Source organism: Passer domesticus, chromosome 11 (genome assembly GCF_036417665.1).
Source record: "Passer domesticus isolate bPasDom1 chromosome 11, bPasDom1.hap1, whole genome shotgun sequence".
Taxonomy (NCBI): Eukaryota; Metazoa; Chordata; class Aves; order Passeriformes; family Passeridae; genus Passer; species Passer domesticus.
The window spans coordinates 2,518,938-2,543,246 of record NC_087484.1 but is presented as its reverse complement, the minus strand read 5'-3'; the positions used below and the strand labels follow the sequence as shown (position 1 = coordinate 2,543,246).

Sequence of the window (24,309 nt, the reverse complement as noted above, 5' to 3'; positions counted from 1 at the left end):
GTTTTGGTTTTTTATTGACACTCATTAAGCAACATTTCTAGCAATTTTTAGCAATATTTCTGGCTTTTTCTTGGACTTAGGGGTTGTTCCCATGGAAAGGAGGGGTGAGGTTTGTTTGGAATATTTGGCTGCTCACCTGAGTCCCTGGGGAGGGAAGGGAAGGAAAAGGAAAAAAGGAAAAAGGAAAAGGAAAAAGGAAAAGAGGAAGGAAGGCCCAAGTGCTCTGTGTGTGCCATTGATTTTCCTTCCTTTAAGTGCTGACTAAGGAAAAGGGGCCCATTCCCTCTGTAATTCATCCGGAAATATTCCAAATTTCTCATTCCCGGAGCTCCACAGGCAGAGTGAGGAATGGAGGAATTGGAGTAAAAAAAACAGTACAAAAAATACAAGTGGTACTTCTCAGCCATTTCTTTATTATTGAAAAATCGCTTGTAAATACTTTAATAATATTCATTGAAAGCTTTCCTGCGGAAAATGCAGATTTAATCTTAGAATCCCACCAATCATCTGCAAGAAAAAGACAACAACCAGTTAGGTGTGGAGCATTCATATTAAGGTTATGATTGAAGCCTCTTTGCTATAAAATTATAACACTTCTGTGTTAATCTTTCATCTTTTTCATCTGCTTTTGACATTTATTAGTACTATCCCCTGATATCTGTTTATATTGATTTAAGATTAATCTTTTATAGTTAATTCCAATGAAAATTTTAATGGTCATAAATTTGATTCTCCCCTGCAACATGTCCAACAGCTCATTCCCTCATTTGAGAACGTTTAATGACTTCTTGTGGTGATTAAACAGAAATAGTACATGAGGAACATGAGGGTTCCATGAAGGTTAAAGTAACAAAGATATGGAAAAAGAACAGATTAAATAAAAACCCAGTCATGCAACTGGATGAGCTGATTGGCATCTCATGGCTGCTTTTCACTCCTTTGCAGAACTTGATGCTTCATATTGAAGTCCAAAGAGTGTTTAGTCCAAAGAGTGTCTGTAATCTGCCTGTAATTCTGCTGTGCCTGCCATTGGCCCAGGGCTCTGCAAACACAGCTGAGGACTGATAACAGCAGCGCATAAAGCCCCAGGTTTGATGTTGAACTTCACAGTCAGGAGCTGCCAATGAAGGAAACACAGAAACTTTAAGGTAAGGCTTTCGTTTGGTTAAAATATATATTTTGTTTAAATATATATTATTATAATATATATTCTTATTATATTTTATGTTGTTTAAGTATATATTATATTGCATATTATTTATTCCAATGTTCTGGACAGCTTTTCCTTGCTGGTGAATGGTCATCACACAACAGAACTTAGATTTATAAATTATAAGGATTTATTTCCAATGTTTTAGAGTTTGGAGGGAGACCAGGAGAAGAAAGAACTGAAATTCAATGAGATAGAAGGCTTTAATGATAAGAACTTGAATAAAATCTTGCTTTTCAGATAAACGAACATTAGGGTTTTTAAGTTTTAGGATGATACCATCTGGGGCAACACAGCAAAAAGGGGATTTTAGGTTGTGATGGAGAGAGGGTGATGGGTTAAAAATAGCAACAGGTGCACACAATTATTTAAACTGTTCACGCACAAAATAGTTCATTCGAAAGTATTTTTCATTTCTGTGAGTCACCACTAAAACATGTGAAAGTGTTCTGATGTGCCAGTGCAATGCACACGTGCTCCCACACTTCCTTAGCTAAAAAGAACCAATTTCTCTGTATTTAACTCTGTTTTATGAGGTTAAATGCTCTTAACCACCAGTTAAATGCAGTGGTAGCTGCCAGTGTGTATAGATCTGGCTGCTGAGATTAGTTTTAATTAGTTTTAATTAGTTTTAATCAGTTTGATTGCTGGTGCACAGTTCAGTGTTGATGGCTCTGGGCTGTTCTCTGAGCCAGCACAGCCCCCTTGGCTCAGGACGCATTTCTCACCAAAAATACAAAAAAGGAATTTGGGAAAACCTCATGTTTTCCACAGTCTTTTAAGGCACTGACTCCATTTAGTTATTTCCCATAGTTCAGTTGTGATTCCAGCAGCAACCACTGTGCCACGAGCTTGTACACAACCTGCTCTGCCACTGTACAAAAAAGCAATTTATCTCTGTCTTGCCTTCCCCACGTGTCCTGGACACGCCCTCAGAGTTTATTCCAGCTTCTCTCAGGTGTATTTTTAACACATCAAGATCCTCCTTTTTTAAATGAATAACCCTTTGTATGCTCTAAAGGAGAAAATAAAGTTTAGAAAAGGAAAAAAGGAAGATTTTATTTGTTTTCTGTTTCAGGAGTTTTAGTAACCTGTGGGAAACTTCATGGCTAATTTCAGGAGCAAATTGTTCTGTGTTAAGTGATTTGCAGGGACCAAAATACATTTGTCAGGGTAATAATTTCATAATCTGCACTGGGTGAATTATCCTGAAATAATTTGCATCTAATATTTAAGGAGAGTTTTATTTAAGCCTCAGGATTAGGTGATGTGGCTCAAAACCAAAACAATTCAATAAATTAGCAACATTTATAAACTGGAAATGCAATTTACAGCTGTCCCTTGTGTTTCACTTCGGCTGATGGAGTTTCTCTGGTTTCTAGATGGGCAGGAAGTTCAGTGGGCTGGAGCTCACCCTGATTGCCCTCTTCACCGTGGTCACTGTCATCGCCTGTGTCCTCATTGGGCTGCTGGCCACGGGGCAACCCGGAGTCAAATCTCCAGGTGAGAGCTTCCCAGGGCTGTGCAGGAGCAGAAACTCAAGTGGCATGTGGCTCAGGGCTCCTGCTCTTATCAGCATCCAAATGCTCTTATCGTTACCCACGGGTGAATCATGGAAAGTCCTTCCTGTGGGTGATCCTATCAAAGTTATGAATGCAATAAATGGTGTGAGTCAGGGTTTATTGTCGTGAAAAACCTTTTATCTCTCCCTCCACTGATTGGACTTTCTCTGGAACATAGAGCCCAGATAATTTCAATTTTTTGGAGTATTAAAAAAAAGATAACTGAAAAAAATTTGCCCGATCCCTATATGGGAGCAGCCAAATTGTGTGGAGCATCATTATGATCCTAACATCCCCCAGTGTTTCTTGCTGATGTACTGATAAATCAGGAAACCCTTGTGTTCCAGGGATGTGATGCAGAGCACCTGCTTCACTTCCAGTCCCATTTTTGTTCACACACAGGGAGTGGAGCAAAAAACTTGGGGGTGAAAATGGCAGAAAAATAAAAATTGTTGCTATATGCTCAAAAATTTACAGTGAAGTTTTCATATCTGAAATAATTGTGTGCCATTTTCCAAAGGTAAAAATGAATCACAGAAACAATGGTTGATGGTGATTTGGATCTCTGTTGTTGTTAGGGAAGCAGGCAGCAGGAATGCTGAGTTCAGAGGGAGTCGAGTTATTCCTGCAGTTTAGAGATCCTGGTGTTAACCCGTTGCTTTATTTCCCTGACAGAATTCTACCCACAATGTCAGAATACACCAGTAGCAGAGAGAATTGACTGCATCCCGGATCAACTTGCAACAGAGGTCTGGTAACATTCTGGAAAACACTAGAAAAGATATTTCATCCCATAAAACTTCCTGCTTATTTATAAAAAGCTCATTTGTCTCTACCAGAGCAGGTGTTCCCTTAACCTGTTTAAATGTGTGATTTTGCCAGTGTTTGCAGGGGAGCTCCACTCCTCACAGCCATTTCAGCCCCACTGACAGGAGGTCGGATTTCTCTGGTTCGGGGAGAGGTGGAAAAAATTTTGGTCAGACATCAAGCAGTTAAAAGAGTCACCCTTGGTTTTTAACAACTTTTTCTGACTGGTTTCATTTGGTGTGATGGTCAAAAAGTGGCATTTATAATAATTCAGAAATGCTGGCCTTTGCTGAGATGTGCAATTTTCCAATGTTCAAGGTGTGGTCAGAGTTTCCTTTCAGACCCACTTTGGATCCCAGTTTGGTTGGGGTGTCTGAGAGAGCAGAGCATGGAAAAGACCTTTTGGCTTAAGAATCTTGGAGTTAAAATTCCCAGTGAAAAGCATCATCTCAGGCTGGGTGAGGCTTGGAGCAGCCTGGGATGGTGGAAGGTTCCCTACCCATGGAAGGAATTGGAATGAGAGGAGATTTGAGGTCTCTTCCAACCCAAACCCTTCCATGATTTTATGATGCCCTTTTTTTTTCAGTGCTTTCACATTGAGCACCTTTCTGTAATAGTTACTCTTGAAAGACTATTATTAGTATAATGATTATTTTTCATCTTGAGTATGGATTTTCTTGTTTTCTGGTGGATGTCTGGTATCTATCTTTGATCTGGGGAGGGGCAGCTTAGGAGAAAAAAAAACCCCAGTGTGATATGGGTTACTTCTGTCATTCACAGAGGTATAAAAATTGTTACCCAGCTGTCTGAACCTTGGAGGAAATTCCCACCTAATTCCAGAGCTAGCTGTTGTTAAAGCCTGTCCTGCCGTGGGTTTTGTTATGATTTGTAGCTCAATAAAGTCCTGCAGGGGATGGGTTAGGAAAGGTTCAAATCACAGCCTGTTCCTCGCCTCTTCAGGTTCCTTCCCTGCCCCAGGAACAGGCAGAGCACTGCAGGAGAAGCCAGGCAGATCATTTAAATCTGTAATTACTGCCTCTGAACCACTCACCCCACGTGCAGGGCTGCACTCATCAAGCAGGGAGGGGAGCAGTGCTGCTCTGGTTGCAGCTGCAAGGCTGGTGGTAGGAGAGAATTAAAGACAGTCAAATCATGGCTTCCAGCAGAAAAGTAGATGCAGATTGCAACACTGAGGGTGCCTGATCTGGAATTAGAGGTAAAATAAATTATTTCTGAATATTAGTGAAGAGCAGGCAGCAGATCTGACAGGCTTAGAGATAAATATCACCTTTACTCCATGGGGAAAGCCAGAATCCCATCCCAGTGATTCCATTCACCCCTTGCTCATTTTGCCCTGGAAGTGATGTGGTTGTGCCAGGCTGCACTAATGCAGGAATCTGTAAAACTGCAGGTCCTGCATCACTCCTCTGCAGTGGTTTGTGTTAGGGGTTTTCAGAATAAACAGCAGCTGGGAAAAATGGTTTGGCTAAGCTGATCTACAAGGGTTAGTGTCTGCCTTGAGTTCCTTGGTCACTGAAGATGTCCAGGGTGGAGCCAGAAAATGAGTAGGATTGCAGAAATGAGAAGTAAATAGAAGAAAGAAAATGAAAGGAAGGAGGAAACAAGGCAAACAGAAGAGGAAGGCAGAAAGAAAAGACAAAGGAAGGAAGAAAGGAAGAAAAGAAAAATGAGGGAAGAAAGGAAGGCAGAAGAGGAAGAAAGGATGAAATGCATAAAAGAGAATGAAAGAAAATAAATAGATTTTTTAATTTGATCATGTGGTTGGTGAAGATAGAGATGCTGGAAGAAGGAAGATATTTAGGATCTATTCACTGCTGTGGAAAATTGCCTGGAGGTGTGATCAGACAAGCAGAACACAGCAGTAAAACAAGAATTCCACTGAGCAGAGCTCGTGTAGGCCAGGCTGACACTTGTGAAAGCTCAGGGAAGGGGGAATTGTTGCTTTGGGCTTGGTTTCTATGCTTTTCTTCCCAAAATGCCCTGCTGCTGGAGGCCTGTGTGGAGGCACAGAGCAGCACATCTTAGTTCAGCACGTGGCCAGGCTCTTCTTGGAGCCCTTGTGCTCAGTTCATGCTGCACCCCAGTGTACACAGCTTCCTCGTATCCAGGGTTATTCCTAATTAAGCTTTGGGTGCTGGTATCTATTGTGCTGCTTTTACAGCCCCCAGACTGGGATCACATCTTTATTTATAGCAGATGATTGCTTTTACAACAGGCTCCCCAGTGTCTCTGGTGAACTCTGCTCCTTCCCCTGTGCCAAGCACAGCCAATCCTCAGCTCCTGTGTTTACTTCCTTGTGCAGAAAGCTCAATATGCCACAAAAATAGAAATCTGCCAGGATAAGATCCAGCTGGAAAAATATCACTGGACTGTGAAGGAACTGCTGAAAATAGTTGAGGAGTATTCAGGAGAAATAGTTGGGGAAAAGAAGAAGATGCTTGGGCAGCTTGGAATGTGGATGCTTGAACTGCCAGGTTCTAGGAAAATCAGTTTATTCTGCTTTTTATGGGATGGTCCCTGGTCTGGAAAGGGAGGAGAGGATGGAAGTAGTAAATCTGTTCTTATATTTAGGATATTCCCCAATATATGAAGGAAATGAAGTAAGGGGATAAAGCTGAGATCTCTGCACTCCTGGAGGACTCGGTGCTTCCTCTCCTTTCCCCTGCAGTGGTTTATAAATGGGAAATGGGGAGTTCTCAGGTGGCATCTGGGGAGGTGGGAAGTGATCCCACGTTTTTCACAGCCTTACAAAGGGCTGTGTGTGTCAAAGGGGGGAAATGAGTCCCTACAGCTCTCCTCCAGCCCTTAATTTTGGCTTGGAACCTGATGGAAATGACAGTAAATGTTTTCTGATGGGATGAATCTCAGACAGAGAGGAAAAACATTTACCTATTTGGTGAATCTGGGGTTTATTTTGGGTGGTTTTGAGTGATTTCTGTGCTCTGTAAAACCACTATCAAATAACTGCCTTGAGACTTCCCAAGCCAGTGGCTTTGTGAGCTCCCTCAGTGCTTCCTTCAGCACCTGCCCGATTGCTGGGCTGGAGCTGCCTCATCTTTTATCTGCCCAGAGCCTCTCAAAATAATTTGACCTGCACTGACCAGTTTGGGCTCTCCAACCCCAAAATAAGGACAGCAGCAATGAAGGTTTGGGGTCATGTCTACTTATTTTGAGCTGCAGAATATTTTAAATAATTATTACAAGTACCAAAAGCATTTGAGCATAATCAGATGAAGGCAGAAAGAGCTTCTGGTAGTGGAGAGGTGAAAGTGAGGTTTGGAGGGTGTCCCTTTTGGAACTGGGTACCTGAGATCACTGATGGAATCACCCTTTGCCCTCAGTGAGAGTTGTTTTGCCACTGTCCTTTGCCCTAAGTAATGAATGGGGGTTTAAGGAGAGAAAAGGGTGGAAACTTCTGTGATTCATTGCCCCAATCTTATCTCCAAACATAAACCTCACACACAGAGCACGTGAACAGGTTAATTTCTAAGAACAAGGGGAAGGAATTTCAGCTTTCTAGTGAATGTGTGTGTAAAGCATGGTGCCACTACACTGAGACAGAGGCTTGAAAAAATAGGTGTTTTTTTTTTTTTAAATATTTATTTCAATTTGAGGTTATGCAGAAGCAGTCTGACTATTTCTGATACTGGAAAATTACATTAAAATGTAGATATTATACACAATGTTCAATTATGCCTATATAGATGTTTATTAGATGTTAATCCCATGATAAATTTCACCCCCTCTCCAGTGCATGGCTTTTGGTTATGGCTCTGCTGTATCTGTCACAGCTCAAATGTTTCAATAACTCTTTTAAAATGTTTATTTTACCTGTGGATCTTGTGGTCTTAAGAAAGAATACATCTCCAATAAGCTAGTTTACTCTGATTCCATAAAAAAACCCTCTTTAGTGATTTCTGTGCCACCACTGGGTTCACTCCATGGGGTTTTGTTTACTCTGATTCCATAAAACCCTCTTTAGTGATTTCTGTGCCACCACTGGGTTCACTCCATGGGGTTTTGTTTACTCTGATTCCATAAAAACCCTCTTTAGTGATTTCTGTGCCACCACTGGGTTCACTCCATGGGCTTTTTCAAAGGAGGCTTTGACCCGAGTGCAGAAATCATTAAGGTTCCTGGTGTTTGGGGTGAAGTGTGCACTTTAATTGGTTTGGCATGGGTTTTTTTGTGTAAGCCCAGCTGATTTGTGCCCCTCCTGTCCTTGCTCAGAGCACCTGCTCCCTCCGTGGCTGCTGCTGGAGCCCCCAGAGCGATGCCAACGTGCCCTGGTGCTTCTTCTCCCACAAGCACGGCTACCAAGTGCGGGGCTCCCAGAGATCCACCAAGGCAGGTGAGCCCTGGCCCGGGCCCCCAGGTCCCCCCCGTGCTGTCCCAACCCACACAACACCCTGTGTTTGTGTCCCAAGGGTTCGAGGCCACGTTGGACAGGCTGCCATCCCCTTCCCTCTTCGGGAATGACATCCAGACCGTGCTGCTCACGGCGGAGTATCAGACCAACAACCGCTTCCGATTCAAGGTCAGGCTTTGTCCTCGTCTGCTCCAAGGGCTGTGTGCTCTGCAAGATGTGGGGCTGCTGTGCAGGGAGCGCAGGATTGATGCCTCTGCAGCACTCTCATGATTCCCACTGAAGTTCTTTCGCTGTTCTCCCTGCTGTTGCAGTGCCACAGGCACTTGGCATGGTGGGAATTCTGTATGAAAAATCACTGAGATTTCTGGAAAGCTCAGCTTTTCTATTATCTACCATTTGTCCTCATCACAGGAAGATTTGGGGGGGATAAATGTATTTACTTATTTCTTGTTTATGGCCCAATCACATCACTCAATCATTTTGACAGACAATATTAGCTTTTCCAATGGTTTGTTTTCCATGGAGAGCTCAATAGTCTGTGCCATGGATGTGGGGTACCAGTGGCTTGTGGGATTATGGACCTTCTGTGGGAGATTTTGTCCTGTGGTGGGTTCCTGAGAGTCAGATATTTTGAAGAAAATGGCTGAAAATGAGTAATTAAACTTGGAAGTGAATAACAGTAAAAGCAGAGGAGAAGACTGGGATAAAGGTGGAAATACCCTGAGTCAGAACTGTGGATAGTGCTAGAAAATATCTGTATTGAGGATTAATTTTGTAAAGGCCCAATGTGTTGTGTCAATATGTGCAGATCACTGACCCTAACGCTCAAAGGTTTGAGGTCCCCCATGAGCACGTGAAGCCCTTCGAGGGATCCATGGCCTCCAACCCCAACTACAAGGTGGAGCTGAAGCAGAACCCCTTCAGCCTCGTGGTGACCAGAGCCAGCAATGGCAAAGTGCTGTAAGTCCTGGGGGGCCTTCCTCGGTGGCACAGATGTCACTGGGCTCCCTGAGAACTGGTGGTGCCACACCAGATGCCACCTGTGAGGTGTTCTCTTGGGCATAGACCCTACTTCTCCCCTCTTCTTGACTGGTGGGTGTCCCTCAAGGACTCTTGGGATGACTTTGGGAACAAAGTCTGAGGTGGGAAGCTCTGTCTGAAGAGTTTCAGGTGTGGCTCCCTGATCACGTTTCCCCAGTGCTGGGGAAATCTCAATATGGGGAAATTTTATTACCTGAGGGACTCTGCCAGTGCTTCAAACCATGTGAGAAAACTCCTGATTATCTTTTGTCTTCTTTACCTTTTGACCTTTTTTTTTTACCTTCCTTTATCTTCTTTACTACACTTGTGCTGAGGCCCTGAACCACCAAAATCAGGCTGCCCTTTGTATCACCACCAAAATCAGGCTGCCCTTTACACCTGTGCTATCCAAGGACAGCTGGTCATGTAAGCCCGTGTCTAAAATATTTAATGAACTTGAACATTGGACTGCCTCATCCCATTTATGTTCTAAAAATAAATAAATGAAACCAAACCCACCAAACCACAGGTGTCCAAGTGCCCTCAGAGCAGGGAAGTGCCAGGATGAAGGTGCTCATTAAATCAGCCAGGAATGATTACCTGTCACAAGGCTGGGCCACTTGGATTAGCAAGGCTTCGAGTTTCATTAATTGAGGGTTGCTTTTTGCTCTTATTAGTATTGTTGTCTTGCTTGGAATCCTCTGTAATGATTGATTTGCAATTATAGAGGGCACAGAAGATGGACTTGGCAGTCAGCAGTGCCTGACTGATTAAACAGGTACAGGGAGTGGGATGAGACACCTGAGGGACCACACTGAAACAATTCTCTGGAATATTGTCTAAATTTCCTTAGGCCTTTGTTTAATTTTATAAAAGTGTTTCCATTTGGGTTCTAAAGAAAACATGATACTGATGTTGGACTCTGAGTTTGAGGATCTCAAAGGAAGTTGTTGCTACCGTTGGATAAGGGCAGAGATAAATCCTTGATAAATTTCTTTGCACAAGGTTTGCACTGATTTTCCCCAGCTCTTAAACAGCCCAACAAGAGAGGCTCTTTAAAGAAGGAGAATGTGTTACAACAGTTCATTAGCAAAATCCTGATTATTCTGGTAAAGTCTGTAAACTTCCACCATTTTTTGTTCCACTTGAGGCCCCAAAAGAAAGTTCTGATTCCAACAACATCTGGAAGAAAACCTGAAAGATCTGGGTGGAGACCTGACTCTGCCACTCAGCTCCAGCTGAAATGAGCAGAAACACTCCTTGCAACAACTCTGTAAAGCTCTTCCCTTTTTCCTCATTTATTTTGCCCTTTTCCACCAGGTTTGACACCAGCATTGGGCCCCTGCAGTACGCTGACCAGTTCCTGCAGCTCTCCATCAAACTGCCCAGCAGCAACATCTACGGCGTGGGCGAGCACGTGCACAAGCAGTACAGGCACGACGTCAACTGGAAAACCTGGCCTCTCTTCAGCAGGGACACTGGCCCCTCTGCAGTGAGTCTGGGGTGGTTTCCCCTCAATCTTTGCAGTTCTGTCACCTCCCGGGCTGTGAACACATCCGTCAATCCACTGAGCTTCCCCTGAAGATTTTTCAGGCACTGCGTGTTGTTGCTAAAAGCTCCGTGGTACTGATGGGTGTTCCTTGATTTCTGTGTTGGTGTGCAGTGGAAAACCAGTGGATAAAACTTAATAGATGAGTCTCCAGCTTCTACTGATAATCAGAATAAATAACATACTAATAAATAACAATAGGCTTTGCTGAGGGCAGGGTTCAGTTCAGATGGTCCAGGCTGCTTCAGCAACATCCTTGGAGCTCAAATTATGGAAAAATTCTCCTTAGCAGTTGTTTCTTTCCAAGATAAAAGTATGTCTGTCAGCTGTTATTTGTTGCTAGAGTTTTCTGGCTGTCCCTTTATGAAGCAATTTCTGTGACACCCATTTTTTGATAATTGTGAGATTATTTTCACCATTACCTCAGCTTCATAAAGCAACTCCCTGCTTTGAGAGAGAACTTTTGTTCTCCTGTAATAGGAGATAAATGGACTGAAACCTGAGGGTGAGATGTCTGCATGCAATTAATTAATAATCTGGAATTTGTACCCATTGCCTTGAGATTCTTCTTCACTCTTTGCTCTGGATTGAAGATAGTTCTTAACTGAATGGCTCCACTGAGTCTAGACTCCTTAAGCTAAAATAACACTGAACATCACCAAGTTAGGCTGATGTCAAATTGCTCAGGTTTTGTTTCTTGTTCATTTGAACTGAATTTATTTTTTCAGGAGAAAAAGCACAACTATTGCAACAATTGTTAGTGTCTCTCAGGGGTTATGTTGCTAATAATAACAGCAGAAATAAAAAAAAGAATTAGAAAGGAAATGAAAAAGCAGCAAGGCACTCTCCTATTTCCATAGATTAGGCATCAAAATTATTGCCTTGTAGGATGAATAGAAATATAGATTAGATGTAAAACCTAATCTGTGGTGAAAGGGATGTAAGCACCTCTCAAGTTCTTGATGAGCACATTTATTCCCCAGAAATAGAGCTGCAATATCTGCCAACTTTCCTGCAGATCCATCAGATCTGTTATCTATTTATTGGGTAAATTCTTGTTTTAATGGAAAATAAAGGAGAATAACACCAGGAAAAACAGAACATATAAAACAGGGAAGTGTCAAGATTTAAATTTCTTCTGTTTGCTCCATTTTGAGATGTTTTGAGTTCTACCTTTGATATATTTTGAAATATTCCAGAGCAGATCCTGTTATTAGATGTTCATCAGCTTGCCTGTTCCCTTTATTATTTTAGGCAATGGATAACTTGTATGGAACCCATACTTTCTTCCTGTGTTTGGAAGACAACACTGGAGCCTCCTTTGGTGTTTTCCTCATGAACAGCAATGCCATGGGTAAGAAATCTTCCTCTGGGGCTCTGAGAAAGTTGACTTTCTTTTGAAATTATTGCAATAAAACTGAGCTGATGTAAGTGTCCCTTCTTAAAAACACCCCCAATATCTGAGAGCAGTCATTTCAAACACAAGCAGTGAGTAGCTCCCAGTTAACTGGAGGGATTTGATGGAATTCTGAGGGTCAGGACCTCATCCAAAGGCTGTACAGGTCTGCACTAGAATAAGAGACTAAATTTGGAGGGAACAACACTTGGAAATAAATGTTCTTTAATCCCTTCAGATAAGTGTATTTATATTTATGTTTACTGAGGTCTGCGCATCTTTGGGCTGGAAAGTTGTACTAAAAATTCAGAGATAAAAGGTTGAACCATTGGATTTCTTCTGATGCTCTTCTCTGTAGGATGCAAAGGAATGGAAATAGGGACACATAAAGAGTTGACTGATTTCCCCTTCTTTGCAAGTTCAATTAATGATTTGGGTTCTTTAGGCATTCTGTGGTTTTTACTACAGTAAATTTTCTAATCATCAATTAGAAAAGTTACTTTAGAATTTCTTGTCCTTCAGACCTGTTTTTGTGCCTTCTTGTCTGGCAGAATTTGTGGTGCAGCCTGCTCCAGCAGTGACCTACAGAACCATTGGAGGCATCCTGGATTTCTACATCTTCCTGGGGAACACTCCAGAGCAAGTAGTCCAGGAGTACCTGCAGGTACCTTTACTTACAGGGATTATGCATTGGACAGATTTTTTCAAAGTGCTTGGGATTTATATTATCATATTCTTTTTCTCTGGGTGCTGAAGACCATCTCCCAGGTCCAAGAGCTCCAAAATTCATAAATCTGTAATTTACACCGTGACCATTGCAGCTGGAGATGGTCTCTATAGTAACTTATGTTTCCTTGCTCTTGTCATAAGGAAAAGTTCATGTTCACATGGCAATATTATGGGATAGAAAGTGTGTTTTCAGGATGTCTGGATCTTATGATCACAAGATATCACTGGGTATCTTTTGCACTTCTCAAGATCTTCCTTGGTTCCAGTGACACCTTAAAGAATGGACATTGTCCCAAAATACCAGTATTTATTAAAATAAATAAATAATAGGGAAAATATTGCAAATATTGTATTTAGGGGTGGGCTATTTGAGTAGATTTGAGAAATGTGGTGATGCGTTTTCAGGACTACCTAAACCAGAGGGCAGCCAGAGTGCAGGGAATAAAAAGCAGTTCTGTTTATTGCAGGCCCTTCAGGTACAGCCAGGGCAGGCCAAGCCCCCCAGGGCTGCACCCAAAATGCTCCACGGCTCACGGGTTTCACACTTGGATAAGTTTGGGCCATTTGCATTCTGGGGGTTCATCCTCCAGTTCCAGCTCCAGCTCATGCAGTCACTGACCCCCAGTTTGCTCCCCCAGCTCACTTTTGTTTCCATCTCTGGCCCTGAGGCAGGGAGGTGTCCTTGACTGCCAGGCCTGGAGAGGAATTGTTGTGTCTGCCCAGGATGGGGAAGCAGCAGCTGGCACTGGGTGTGGAGCTCAGAGTTACACACTGAAGAGCTGCAGGGGTACAGATACATGGAAATAGAAAAGATCAAATCCTGAGGCACCAGTGGATGCAGGGAAAAGGAATGAGGTGACACAGGGTGTCCAGCAGCACGTGGGGTTTTTGTTTTCCTCTCACAGCTTGTGGGACTGCCAGCACTGCCTGCCTACTGGAACTTGGGATTCCAGCTCTGCCGCTATGGATACGCCTCCCTGGATGAGGTGATGGAAGTGGTGGAGAGGAACAGAGCTGTTGGACTGCCCCACGTGAGTATGGGCTTGGGGAGCGCTCCAAGGTCCCACAAGTGGCTTGTTTTCCATGAACTTGGGTTAGGAAATGAGTGGTGTCAAAGGTTTTTGTGTGTTTTGATGTTAGACCCATTATGAGAACATTGGAGGAGGGGTGAAACATTGAATTGTCTCATCCCATCTATGGATGTCCTATCTAACTGTAGTTAGATTCATTCAAACACTTTCTTGTAATGATTTTTCTTAATTTCTTTCCAACTCTATCCAATTTTCTTCTCTTGAAACACTTTTGTTATTGTCCTATGGACAGTTATGGAACCATATATTAATCTTAATTGACAGTCACAGGCAAAGTGCAATTAACTTTTAAAATTAGTTTTTAGGGGCCATGAACCTGATGTCATCAATAGAATAAAAATACCTAATATTCAGCTAATATTTAGGAAGAAAAATAATAAAAATCATTACCTATCACTTCTCATGGAAAAGCTGAACTCCTTTCTCTTTCAGGATATCCAAGTCATTGATATTGATTACATGGAGAACAGGAAAGATTTTACTTATGACAAAGTGAAATTCAAGGACCTCCCTAAATTTGCAGCTTATTTGCATGACCATGGACAAAAATATATCATCATATTGGTAAGCACTTAATTACTCCTTTTTTTCCCCTTGTGAACACTTTCATTACAGTTATTCATTATTGTTATTCTTTGCTTATTCTATGCAATTACTTCATTTACAGCCAGTAATAATGGATGGACTATCCTGATTTTTTTCTTTTCTTTGTTGTTTCCTAATTTCTTTAGGATCCTGCTATTAGCACCCAAAAAATGGCTGATGGAAGTTCCTATGGAAGCTACGTCAGGGGAACGGAGAGACATGTCTGGGTTAATGAGTCAGATGGAACAGCACTGGTTGGGGAGGTAATTGTGGTTTTACACATTTGAATTTGATCTGTTGTCGCTGTTGTGATTTAATTTAGCTCAGGGGACTTATCAGTGAGAGCAAAGTTTGTAAGGTCTCTTGTAGACTATGATAATTCTCAACCTTTCTTAGCTGTTTTTTTTTTTTTCAATTGCTTACATTAAAAAGGTGTTTTTCATTGATTCTACATCAAAATGAATATTTTTTTAAATTTTAATTTTTTAAAGAAAAAATAGAACTAAAATAACAATTAAAATTACACTTGCTCACATTAACCCTTTTTTTTTACATTAACACTAACATTTTTTTACATCAAAGGGTAGTTTGAAGGCTCAAGGGACATTTCATCAACCAGCTCCTATTTATTTCCAGTAGCAACTGAAGAGCCAGAACTCACATTATCCTTTTGATTTATAAACTTAACTTATATTGAGAAGTTTCTCAGTTGTGTATTGTTGACTCACAGGAAAAACAATTGAAAAATTCAAAGTTAAGAAATTCATACTCTTTGTGTTCTTCAACCTCCATCCAACCTGAGCAGGTCTGTGATCCTGACAGTTTTTTAATCTCATTCAAAGTTTCATTAATTATTTTCCTTTGAATATTCCAGGTGTGGCCAGGAGAAACTGTGTTCCCAGACTACACCAGCCTCGAGGCCACGAACTGGTGGACAAACGAGTGCAAATTGTTCTATGACATGGTGCCCTATGATGGAATATGGATTGTGAGTAACTCAGGATTTTTATTTTTATTTTTAAAATGTAGGTGGTAGCAGATGTTTATTACATTGAATTTTTATTGGATTGAAAGGTATTTTTGCAATCAGAAAGGAGAGGTTGAATAGCTACTAATGATTCCTTAAAGAAAGACAGAATAGATTGGAAGAATTTTTTTTAGGGAAATGTACTTAAGGCAACTTTATTTCATCCTGCATTTTTCCTTTCCAGGACATGAATGAAGTGTGCAACTTTGTTCAAGGCTCAAAAAAAGGTTGTGCAGACAATAACTTAAACTACCCTCCTTACACTCCCAGTAAGTCCAGCTACTTTAATCAGAATAATAAATTGTCAAATAAAATGTTAATTGCCTTCAAAGATACAACATGATTTTAGTGTAGTTCTTATGGGTGGGGTTTGGACATTCCTATTGACAGAAAATATTTATGTGTTTGTATTGTATACTTCAGGAGTGGTTTACAGAACTGCCTCTTTTATCTCATCAAATAAACACTGGATATTGTCGTTGCCTTAATTACGTCTGATAATGCAATGATCCTCTTGCACTGTCAGTAGTTTTTCAGATATTGGTAGAACTAAAATGGAGTTCATAGTTTGTAGTAATAGTAGATTTAAGTAACCTTTGCCAGTGTGCTGTCAGATGGTGATTCAGGAATTTAGAGCACAGTTCTCAGTTCCCTGGATGGGTGCAAAGCTCAGGAGTGGAAATATCACAGAGCAAACATCAACCAAACCAACAGCCAAGAGCAGCATTCTGGTTTTGGAGTAATTAAACTGCCTGAGTGAAAGAATAAAGAGGAAAAACAGGTTTGAATATAATAAATGTGCATTAAAGATTGGAAAGATTAATAATAAAATGTACCTTACCAGTGCTGTTTGTATTCCTTTCTTTAAGAGATCCTCGACAGAGTCATGTACTCCAAGACACTTTGCCTGGATGCAGTGCAGAGCTGGGGCAAGCAATATGATGTCCACAATCTTTATGGATATTCCATGACCATATCCACTAGGAAGTAAGGAATGCATCCTAAAATCCTGCAGAAAGGTTTCAGAACAGTCCATGATCTGTGTTTTACAAAGCACCATGAGACTTGACTGCTAAAGGAACAAGATTCCTGGAAAACGCTGTGTTACGTTTTATCCAAGGCAAAATCCACAGCTGGAGTTGGTAGGAAAAGCCACAAATTGGCTGCCAGAGCTGTGTAAAGAGATTATTTCAAATTAATATCTTGAGCTTTGCTAAAACACACCTGCAAAGGCATCCCCATCCTTGGGGTGAATAATGAGTACAAATTGGTGTAAATCTGCTTTGTTCAGAATTGTCAGTGTCTGAGTTGTCTTTTCCTCTGTGTAACTCTGGCCCCATTCCTTTCCAGAGCCATTGAGACGTTGTTCCCAGGAAACAGAAGCTTCCTCATCTCGAGGTCCACTTTTGCAGGATCAGGAAAGCACGGGGGACACTGGCTGGGGGACAATGCAGCCACGTGGGATCAGCTGAAATGGGCAATCCCTGGAATGCTGGAGTTTAACCTCTTTGGAATTCCTTATGTAGGACATCAGTTCATGCCATCCTTTCAAAACAGAGAACAGATTATCTAACCAAGCACTCTCAAAATAACCACTTACACTGGCACCTCAAAATTAACCCTTTTGAAGAATCTCCTTTGAACATTTCTTTTCAATTATCAATTTTTGATTTAGGCTGTTTGATTTTTGTTGCTGTCATGATATAAAAGTGGGTAACAAACTTATTATCTTATATATCCCAATCTACCTCTTATTTTTCTAATTTCTAAACACCGGTGGGGGATGTGAAACAATTCCTGGTTTTCTTATCATTTCAAATTAGAGACATCCACTTAGAAGGGAAACAGCCAGAATCCTTTTTATGATTTAAATCTGAATGGCTTTGAAGCTTTTTTCTCATTCTGTGCATATGATTACCAAACAAGAAGGTAAAATTTGGAAGAAGCAGAATGATGAGTAGTGTTAGTGAGGGGTCAGTTTAATTTGTTGGTCAGTGTAGCTGGATTTGGGAGAGGAAAGTTACAAACACGTTGTACCTTTTGAGGTGCACTGTACATCCAACACATTCTGATTTTTTTTAAATTTTTTTTAAAGGTTGGAGCAGATATTTGTGGTTTCAGTGAAGACACCACAGAAGAACTTTGCAGACGATGGATGCAAGTGGGAGCATTTTACCCATTTTCCAGGAACCACAACGGTGAACATGTCATAGTAAGTTGTGCTTTTTCTTCAAAGCTGCTTTGTGTTACACGACCACATTTTCTTTAATATCACTTCTAATCCTCACCATCACTGCCCAGCTTGAAAGCAGAACCTTAAGCTGTGTTTATAAAATTATAGATGGGAGAGGTTGGGTTCCTTAAGGGTTAATTGAGAATCCAGTTGTTTGGCAACAGTTTTATGAATTTTGGTTGCTCCTACCACCAAGGAACACCGAGGTCTGTGTGAGCCACCACGCCAGGCCCTGGGAGCTCCTTAGCATGAACCTGAGTGCCAGGATGAATCCTGGAATGACCCTGATGGACAAGGAGGGATGGGAATTGCAAACAGCCCAAGAGGGACGGGACACCAGGTCACAGCACCAGAAAGGAGAATTCAGTGCAGAGCTGCCCCAAGGAACCCCAGCCCCCCTGAAACAGCTTTTCACACCTTTGGCAAAGTGTTTCTGGCAAAAATAACAGTGGATTTTTGTTTCCAGCATCAAGATCCAGCTGTGTTTGGACCCAACTCCTTGCTGGTGAACAGCTCCAAGCATTACCTGAACATTCGCTACACCTTGCTGCCCTACCTGTACACGCTGCTCTACAAAGCTCACACCCAAGGGGCCACAGTCACGAGGCCACTGCTCCACGAGTGAGTCTGGGAATCTATAACCAACAGGGAAATCTGACACATTTCATACTGCTAGGGGACTTTCTAAACCTCTATCCTCTGAAAATGCACATTGGGATATCCATAGGTGACTTCCCAATTGGTGAATCCCCATTTTGGTCTAATCAGGAGGTGATTTTTTATGGCATCCATTAGCCATGGTTGTGGACAATCAGTACCCTGAAATCTTGGGGTTGCTGCTGATATAAATCACAAAAAAATAATTTCTGCTCTATCCGTCACGTTTATTCAGGTTCTACTCTGATGAAATAACATGGGACATCGACAGGCAGTTCCTGTGGGGCCCTGGGCTGCTGATTTCCCCTGTTCTTGATCCGGTAGGTTTGGCTGGTTTGGGATCTCTCTGGTGGCCACGGACCATGCTGAGTCACCAGCTCCTCTCCTTCATTTACTGCTTCCAGTGAGAGAGCCCACAGCACATTTTTACCCCTGCTGAAACAGAAAATCTTGCAGTGAAATCCTACTCCTGTTTGCCAGTCTTCTATGGAGTCAAGGATATCTGGTGTGATATTCTGCTTCACCTCATCTTCACATCATCTCTGAATTTCCTTTGGAGTCAGCTTCTCTTGCTGCATTTCAGCTTCTCTGTGGTGCAACAAGAAAACAAAAAAGTTGTGGCTTATTCTGTGGCAGAATCTTGTAAATAATGATTTCTCCTGCCAGCAACACATATGCCATGGAGGAACAAAAAACATTTGTTAAAGACAGAAAGGGAAAGCAAGAATCTGGAAGGTGCCAGCCCCAAAATAAATGGGAATAAAGAAGATAGAGAGATACCCGTGGATAGGATCTGGTTCACTGGGATTAAGCATTGTGGCTTTGGGTGGCTTTCAATGAGCTGCACTTTGCAGAGCAGCAATTCAGTCACACCCCAGCAGCTCTGCAGAAATCTGCTGGGATTGCCCTTCCCCCTGTCTGGACTCCATCCTAAACACCAGGAAACAGCAGAGTACAGGAATATCAATTATTTTCTCACACTGAATTTCAGCATTATTGGAAAATTGAGTTTATCTGATTAAGTTGAAATATGAAGGTTGTTTCTTTATTCACTTTTAGGGTGTGGAGTCCACTCGTGTGTACTTTCCTGATGCAGAGTGGTACGAGTATGACACGGTAAGGAAATGCAGGGATATTGTGGGATATTACACCATTTTCTAAATGAGAATGTGATGAAATAGGATTGTCAGCCCTGCTTTGGGGACAGAGACCTGAAGGAAAGACTTTGGGGTTACTTGGGAGACAAGGGATGAAGGGTGGAGGGATAAGCACAAGAACTGGTGGCTTAAGAAAGGGCTCGGATTATTCCATTAAATCAGAGTGATAAGAAATTATTTTATGTGCCCATTAGTCCATACATATTTACACAACTTAAGCTTTTTTTATAAGGAACAATTTGATGAAACTCAGGACTTAAGAAAACACTCCCAGCAGTGGGTAATGCAGAATTCCTGTTCTCTTTTCAATCTCTGTCCACAAGGGTGAACCAATGCAACTGAAGAAAGTATGGCACAACATACCAACCCCAGGAGACAGAATGGGGCTGCACCTGAGAGGAGGATACATTTTCCCTACTCAGAAACCAAACACCACCACAGTGGCAAGGTAGGATCCCAAACAGAACCCTTTCAACATTTTTTTTTCCTCTCATAACAGGGCTGAGGACTTTTAGGCTACAAATAATAGCAGCCCACTGTATTTAGGATTTTCACCTAGAAATGTCAATAGCTATGAGCCAAACCTCACTTCCACACCTTTAGTGATGAATTATTTGCATAGAAATTTGTAAACTCACCGAGTATTTTAAACTATTTGCATGAAAATGAAAGGAAACCAAGGATTAAACTTATTAAGGCAATTCTCCAAGGTTTGTTACCCTGTTGGGTGTTTCACTCTTGCATGAACATGCAGGATGCACCAAGAATGTTCAGATGTTTGTTACACACATAAATCTCTTTCCACAGCCGCAAGAATCCACTGGGACTCATAATTGCTCTGGATATCAACAATGAAGCTTCTGGGGATTTGTTCTGGGATGATGGAGAATCCACAGGTGAGCAGCCACCAGCAGTGAAATAAATATGGTTAACAAAGATCTAATGTGCTCAGATTTCAATGTTCCTGCTGAAAAGAAGGCATTGTAACACACTGCTGCTATTTGCTCATAAATCAAATGGTTTTCATCACTTTGAAGCAGAAAACTGTGACTATTATTAATGTAAGATTGAAGTCACGACATAATTCTACAGAAGTAAAGAAAAAAGACACAAGGCTCTACTCTAAGGTCAAACCTCTGGTTTTCAGGAGAAATCTTTAGATTGTCAGGAGGTGACAGGATGGGATTTTCCCATGGGATTTAGGCAAACCACTGCTCATCCAGGGAGGGATCTGAACACCAATATTGGAAAACTTCTTGCATTCCACTCGTACAACTCCTTTTCCTTGTGGACTGCACCAATCATATCTCCCAGGAAAACTCCCAAGCCTCTGCTTTTTGGAATTTAGTGAAAGCTGGGGCTGCTTTTAAGAAATAGAGCAGTGATTCAGCTGATTATTGCTGCCATAAATCCAGCAGGCCTTGGGTGGCTGCTGTGCATGGGGGTGACAGCTCCATGTGCTCCTCTGGCCTAAAATAACAAAGCCATTACTGCCCTCACTGCTGCTGCCAAACACAGCAATAAAACATTTCATCATTTTATGGCCTGCCCAAAACTTACAGGTTGCAGTTTTACAGGGGAACCATTTGCAATTTGCTTCTGATGGCAGGATTTGTCTTTTCATATGTGAGGAAAAAAAAACCAAACCAGATTGACCATGCTTTGTTTTTATTTTCCCTGGTCATGTGTTATTTCCTCTTATGGTTTTCATGGCATTTATAATCATTATTATCATCATCACCACCATTATTTTTGTATGAAGAATCCTTATTTAGCTTATGTTAAAGGATTAGTTTTGATTAAAACTTTTATATTTAGGACAAACTAAGAAGAAATAACAGTAGAATAAAAAAACCACTACATTTTAGAAGAGCTGCTTTCAATGAATTTTTGTGGAAAAAATTAGATCTCCTGGGAGACTGGCCAAAGGAAAAAGGGACTTTTCAGTTCCTCAAACAAACATTAGTAAATATTTGAGTTGCTTAGTGCAGCTTTGAATGCAGTGCTGATAATTAACAGTTCACTGGTCTCTAGCAGTGGCACAGCCCTACTTTAATTTTACTGTTTTCTGCACTCCAACTGTAACTTCTTTTTTTACCTTTTAGATACAATTGACAAGAAAGCCTACATTTACTATGAGTTTAAAGTTTCCAACGTAAGTATTTGATTTTAATTTCTGATTTTTATCTTTTAAAAGTGCTCTTTTCTCTCTTTATTCTCCTGTAAGATTTGCTGGAAAACAAAACATTTTCCAACGCCGAGAGGAATCATGTTCAAAATACTCCCATTTAACTGGGATGAAATCTGTTGTGGTTTTTTCTCCTATTTAATAGAAATATCTAAATAATCCTATTTCCTTCCACATAATAAACTCAGCAGCAATATTCACTGAACAAGAATTCTAAAGCACAAGAGACATTTAAAGCAGAGTCAAAAAGGAGAAGCATGGAATGTTTGTGATTCTCAAAATAGTGGCACTGTAAAAAAAATATATTTTTATGCTGTAAAAATACAGCTGAATATCTCCAAAGAGTGAGGGACACCCACACCTTGCCTGAACCCTCAGAAACTACATCAGTTTTAAGTTTTCTTCTGTTTTTTTAAGCTGAAAGTGCCTTTGCAAGGTTCATTGCCATCAGGGTGGAGTCCTGATAGTGTTTCTATCTAATATTGACAGTAACTATCACAAAACAAAGATTTCCAATAACGTGGTAATATATTATTTGTACAACAATAATAATAACAACATTAATATCAGGTAAAGGTATTCATTCCTTTGCCATGATGAAAGAACATAAACTAAGTGAGAGGTGCAGAGGAACACGAGTGGAGCGCATGAATTAGTAATTTTTTAAACCATAACTAATCAAAGAGTCATTTGTAGGTGAGGCACCCCGGTTGCTGTTGGAGTTTGAAACCCCAGCAGCCAAACCACGACTTGACAGTGATGACATTTGAGTTAACAATTACCCTCAACGTTCCCATGGAGGGCAATAAGGAAGTTCCACACACGTGTGACAGCCATGGTGCACATCCTCTGATTGAACTCTTAATCTAAAAATAACTAATGGAACAGAATAGGAAGTGGTATTTTTATACCAAGATAAATGAGAACCTTTGGATGTTGGAACCCAGTGAGTCTGGAGTTTATCTGCCCTGCCACAGGCCCACCCCAGCCTTTCTTTATTTCTCAAGCGTGGAAAATAAAAGCTGAAACACAACTCTGAAGATTATTTTACACATGGTAGAAAAGCTTTATTGTGATAATAACAAGCAGAGCAATAATTGATATGTGTGGGAAAAGATATTGGTTTATTTATGGTACAATGTGAAAATCTTCATAGGAAAAAAAAAAGTTAAATCAGGAGGACTTTTGGCAGATTTTTTAAAAGAAGAATATGACCACTGTATTATTTTTCAGAATGTTCTACAAATGACTGCTACACACAGCAATTATGCTGATCCAAACAACCTGAAATTTGAGGAAATCAAGATTCTGGGATTGTCCCAGGAAATAGGATCAGTTTCTGTGTCTCAGAACAATGTTGCGCAAGATTATACTGCTGATATCACCTATAATCCTGCAACAAAGGTAAAGCAATAACAGGGAAATGGAAAGTAAACATGTTTAAAATTGCATCAACTTTATTTTATATATTGCAAGGGACAGTAACTAGTGCCAATGTTGTTTCAACGAAATACAATGTGAATTTTATTACAGAATAAAAGTACAATTGCATTCAGCTCTGCTGCATAAAAGTGCATCTAAGTTATGATGACGGTGCAGCAGACAGCTTATTTCATGTATTTATTCCTGCTTGCTTCCAAAGAAGGTGTGGGATTAACTCCATATTTTTAGTGTCTTAATTCTTCAGATTTTATCTGTAAAAATATCAGTTGTGTGTGTCCGTAAAAGTGAGACTGTACCAAATCTTACAGGATGGGGTTTTGTGAATTTTAAATTTTTAAGTATATTATTCTTAAGGACCAGCACCTCTTCTGACTGAAGGAAAGCTGGATGGGATGTGGCATTTAATAACTGTTCATTGTTTCATATTTATAAGGTTGCTGTTATAAAAGGACTTCAGCTTGAACTGGGAAAATCTTACACTATCGAATGGAGTCTAAAAAAGAATATCAATGAAAGATTTGATTGTCATCCCAGCCCTAATGCAACAAAAGAAAAATGTCAACAACTTGGCTGTTCCTGGGAAGTAAGTCATTATTTCTCTAAACTAATTAGACAAAAAAAAAAAAAAATCCAGAATAAAAAATCTTTTGTGGCTGTTACAGAATAGGAGTGGTCTGAGAGATTTGTCAGGTTTAAATAAAATGGGCCTTAGCTGGACTGTACTGATGGATTTTATTTACCTCAGTAGCTGAGAACCATTTAAATTCTACCACATTGTATCAGGAGTTGAGTAAAAAAATGAGGTATTTCTTGAAAGATGAACAGAAATAATATTAGAGTTATGAAAATCAGAAAAGCATCTTCAGCTGCCTCTTCTGCCACCATGGCCTGCAAGGCTCAGCCCCTTTGTGTCACCTTTGTGTCACTCAGGGACATTTTAAGTCAAATTAATTCCTCTGAATCTCAGTTTGAGAGGAAATCCTCAAATTCCACAAAAATTTTGATTCATTTGTAAGCTTGTTTATATCTGCATCAAGGAGCTGCTTCCAAACCTTCATCTCCAACATGAAGATCTTTAACACATGGTTTTATATATTATTATTAATTATTAATAAACATGTGGGAGCAACACGACCTGGAAGGGTTGAACTTCAGAGGGTGCCTCCAGCTAAATTATTCTCCATTCTTCTAAATCTAAAATGCCTGTTTTGGGCCTTTCCTGTAGGACTGAAATCCAAAATTCAGTGCTGGCTGCTCCTGCACCA

The 24,309-nt window shown here is 40.8% G+C and overlaps 1 protein-coding gene across 1 annotated transcript in view; it reads left to right on the top strand.

Annotated features, from left to right (window-relative positions):
* Nucleotides 1–977: 977 nt before the first annotated feature.
* Nucleotides 978–24,309, top strand: part of SI (sucrase-isomaltase) — a 41,751-nt gene continuing 18,419 nt past the window's right edge. The window contains exons 1-25 of the mRNA XM_064385158.1: nucleotides 978–1,148; nucleotides 2,593–2,713; nucleotides 3,448–3,521; nucleotides 7,831–7,951; nucleotides 8,028–8,137; nucleotides 8,778–8,929; nucleotides 10,310–10,481; nucleotides 11,793–11,892; nucleotides 12,486–12,598; nucleotides 13,569–13,694; nucleotides 14,187–14,318; nucleotides 14,486–14,602; nucleotides 15,214–15,327; nucleotides 15,551–15,635; nucleotides 16,236–16,353; nucleotides 16,717–16,888; nucleotides 17,462–17,578; nucleotides 18,066–18,220; nucleotides 18,492–18,576; nucleotides 19,316–19,372; nucleotides 19,737–19,861; nucleotides 20,221–20,309; nucleotides 21,519–21,568; nucleotides 22,835–23,005; nucleotides 23,478–23,627. Of these exons, the coding sequence (XP_064241228.1) occupies nucleotides 2,593–2,713; nucleotides 3,448–3,521; nucleotides 7,831–7,951; nucleotides 8,028–8,137; nucleotides 8,778–8,929; nucleotides 10,310–10,481; nucleotides 11,793–11,892; nucleotides 12,486–12,598; nucleotides 13,569–13,694; nucleotides 14,187–14,318; nucleotides 14,486–14,602; nucleotides 15,214–15,327; nucleotides 15,551–15,635; nucleotides 16,236–16,353; nucleotides 16,717–16,888; nucleotides 17,462–17,578; nucleotides 18,066–18,220; nucleotides 18,492–18,576; nucleotides 19,316–19,372; nucleotides 19,737–19,861; nucleotides 20,221–20,309; nucleotides 21,519–21,568; nucleotides 22,835–23,005; nucleotides 23,478–23,627 (2,826 nt within the window). The 5' untranslated portion in view covers nucleotides 978–1,148. The remainder of the gene's footprint in view (nucleotides 1,149–2,592; nucleotides 2,714–3,447; nucleotides 3,522–7,830; nucleotides 7,952–8,027; nucleotides 8,138–8,777; nucleotides 8,930–10,309; nucleotides 10,482–11,792; nucleotides 11,893–12,485; nucleotides 12,599–13,568; nucleotides 13,695–14,186; nucleotides 14,319–14,485; nucleotides 14,603–15,213; nucleotides 15,328–15,550; nucleotides 15,636–16,235; nucleotides 16,354–16,716; nucleotides 16,889–17,461; nucleotides 17,579–18,065; nucleotides 18,221–18,491; nucleotides 18,577–19,315; nucleotides 19,373–19,736; nucleotides 19,862–20,220; nucleotides 20,310–21,518; nucleotides 21,569–22,834; nucleotides 23,006–23,477; nucleotides 23,628–24,309) is intronic.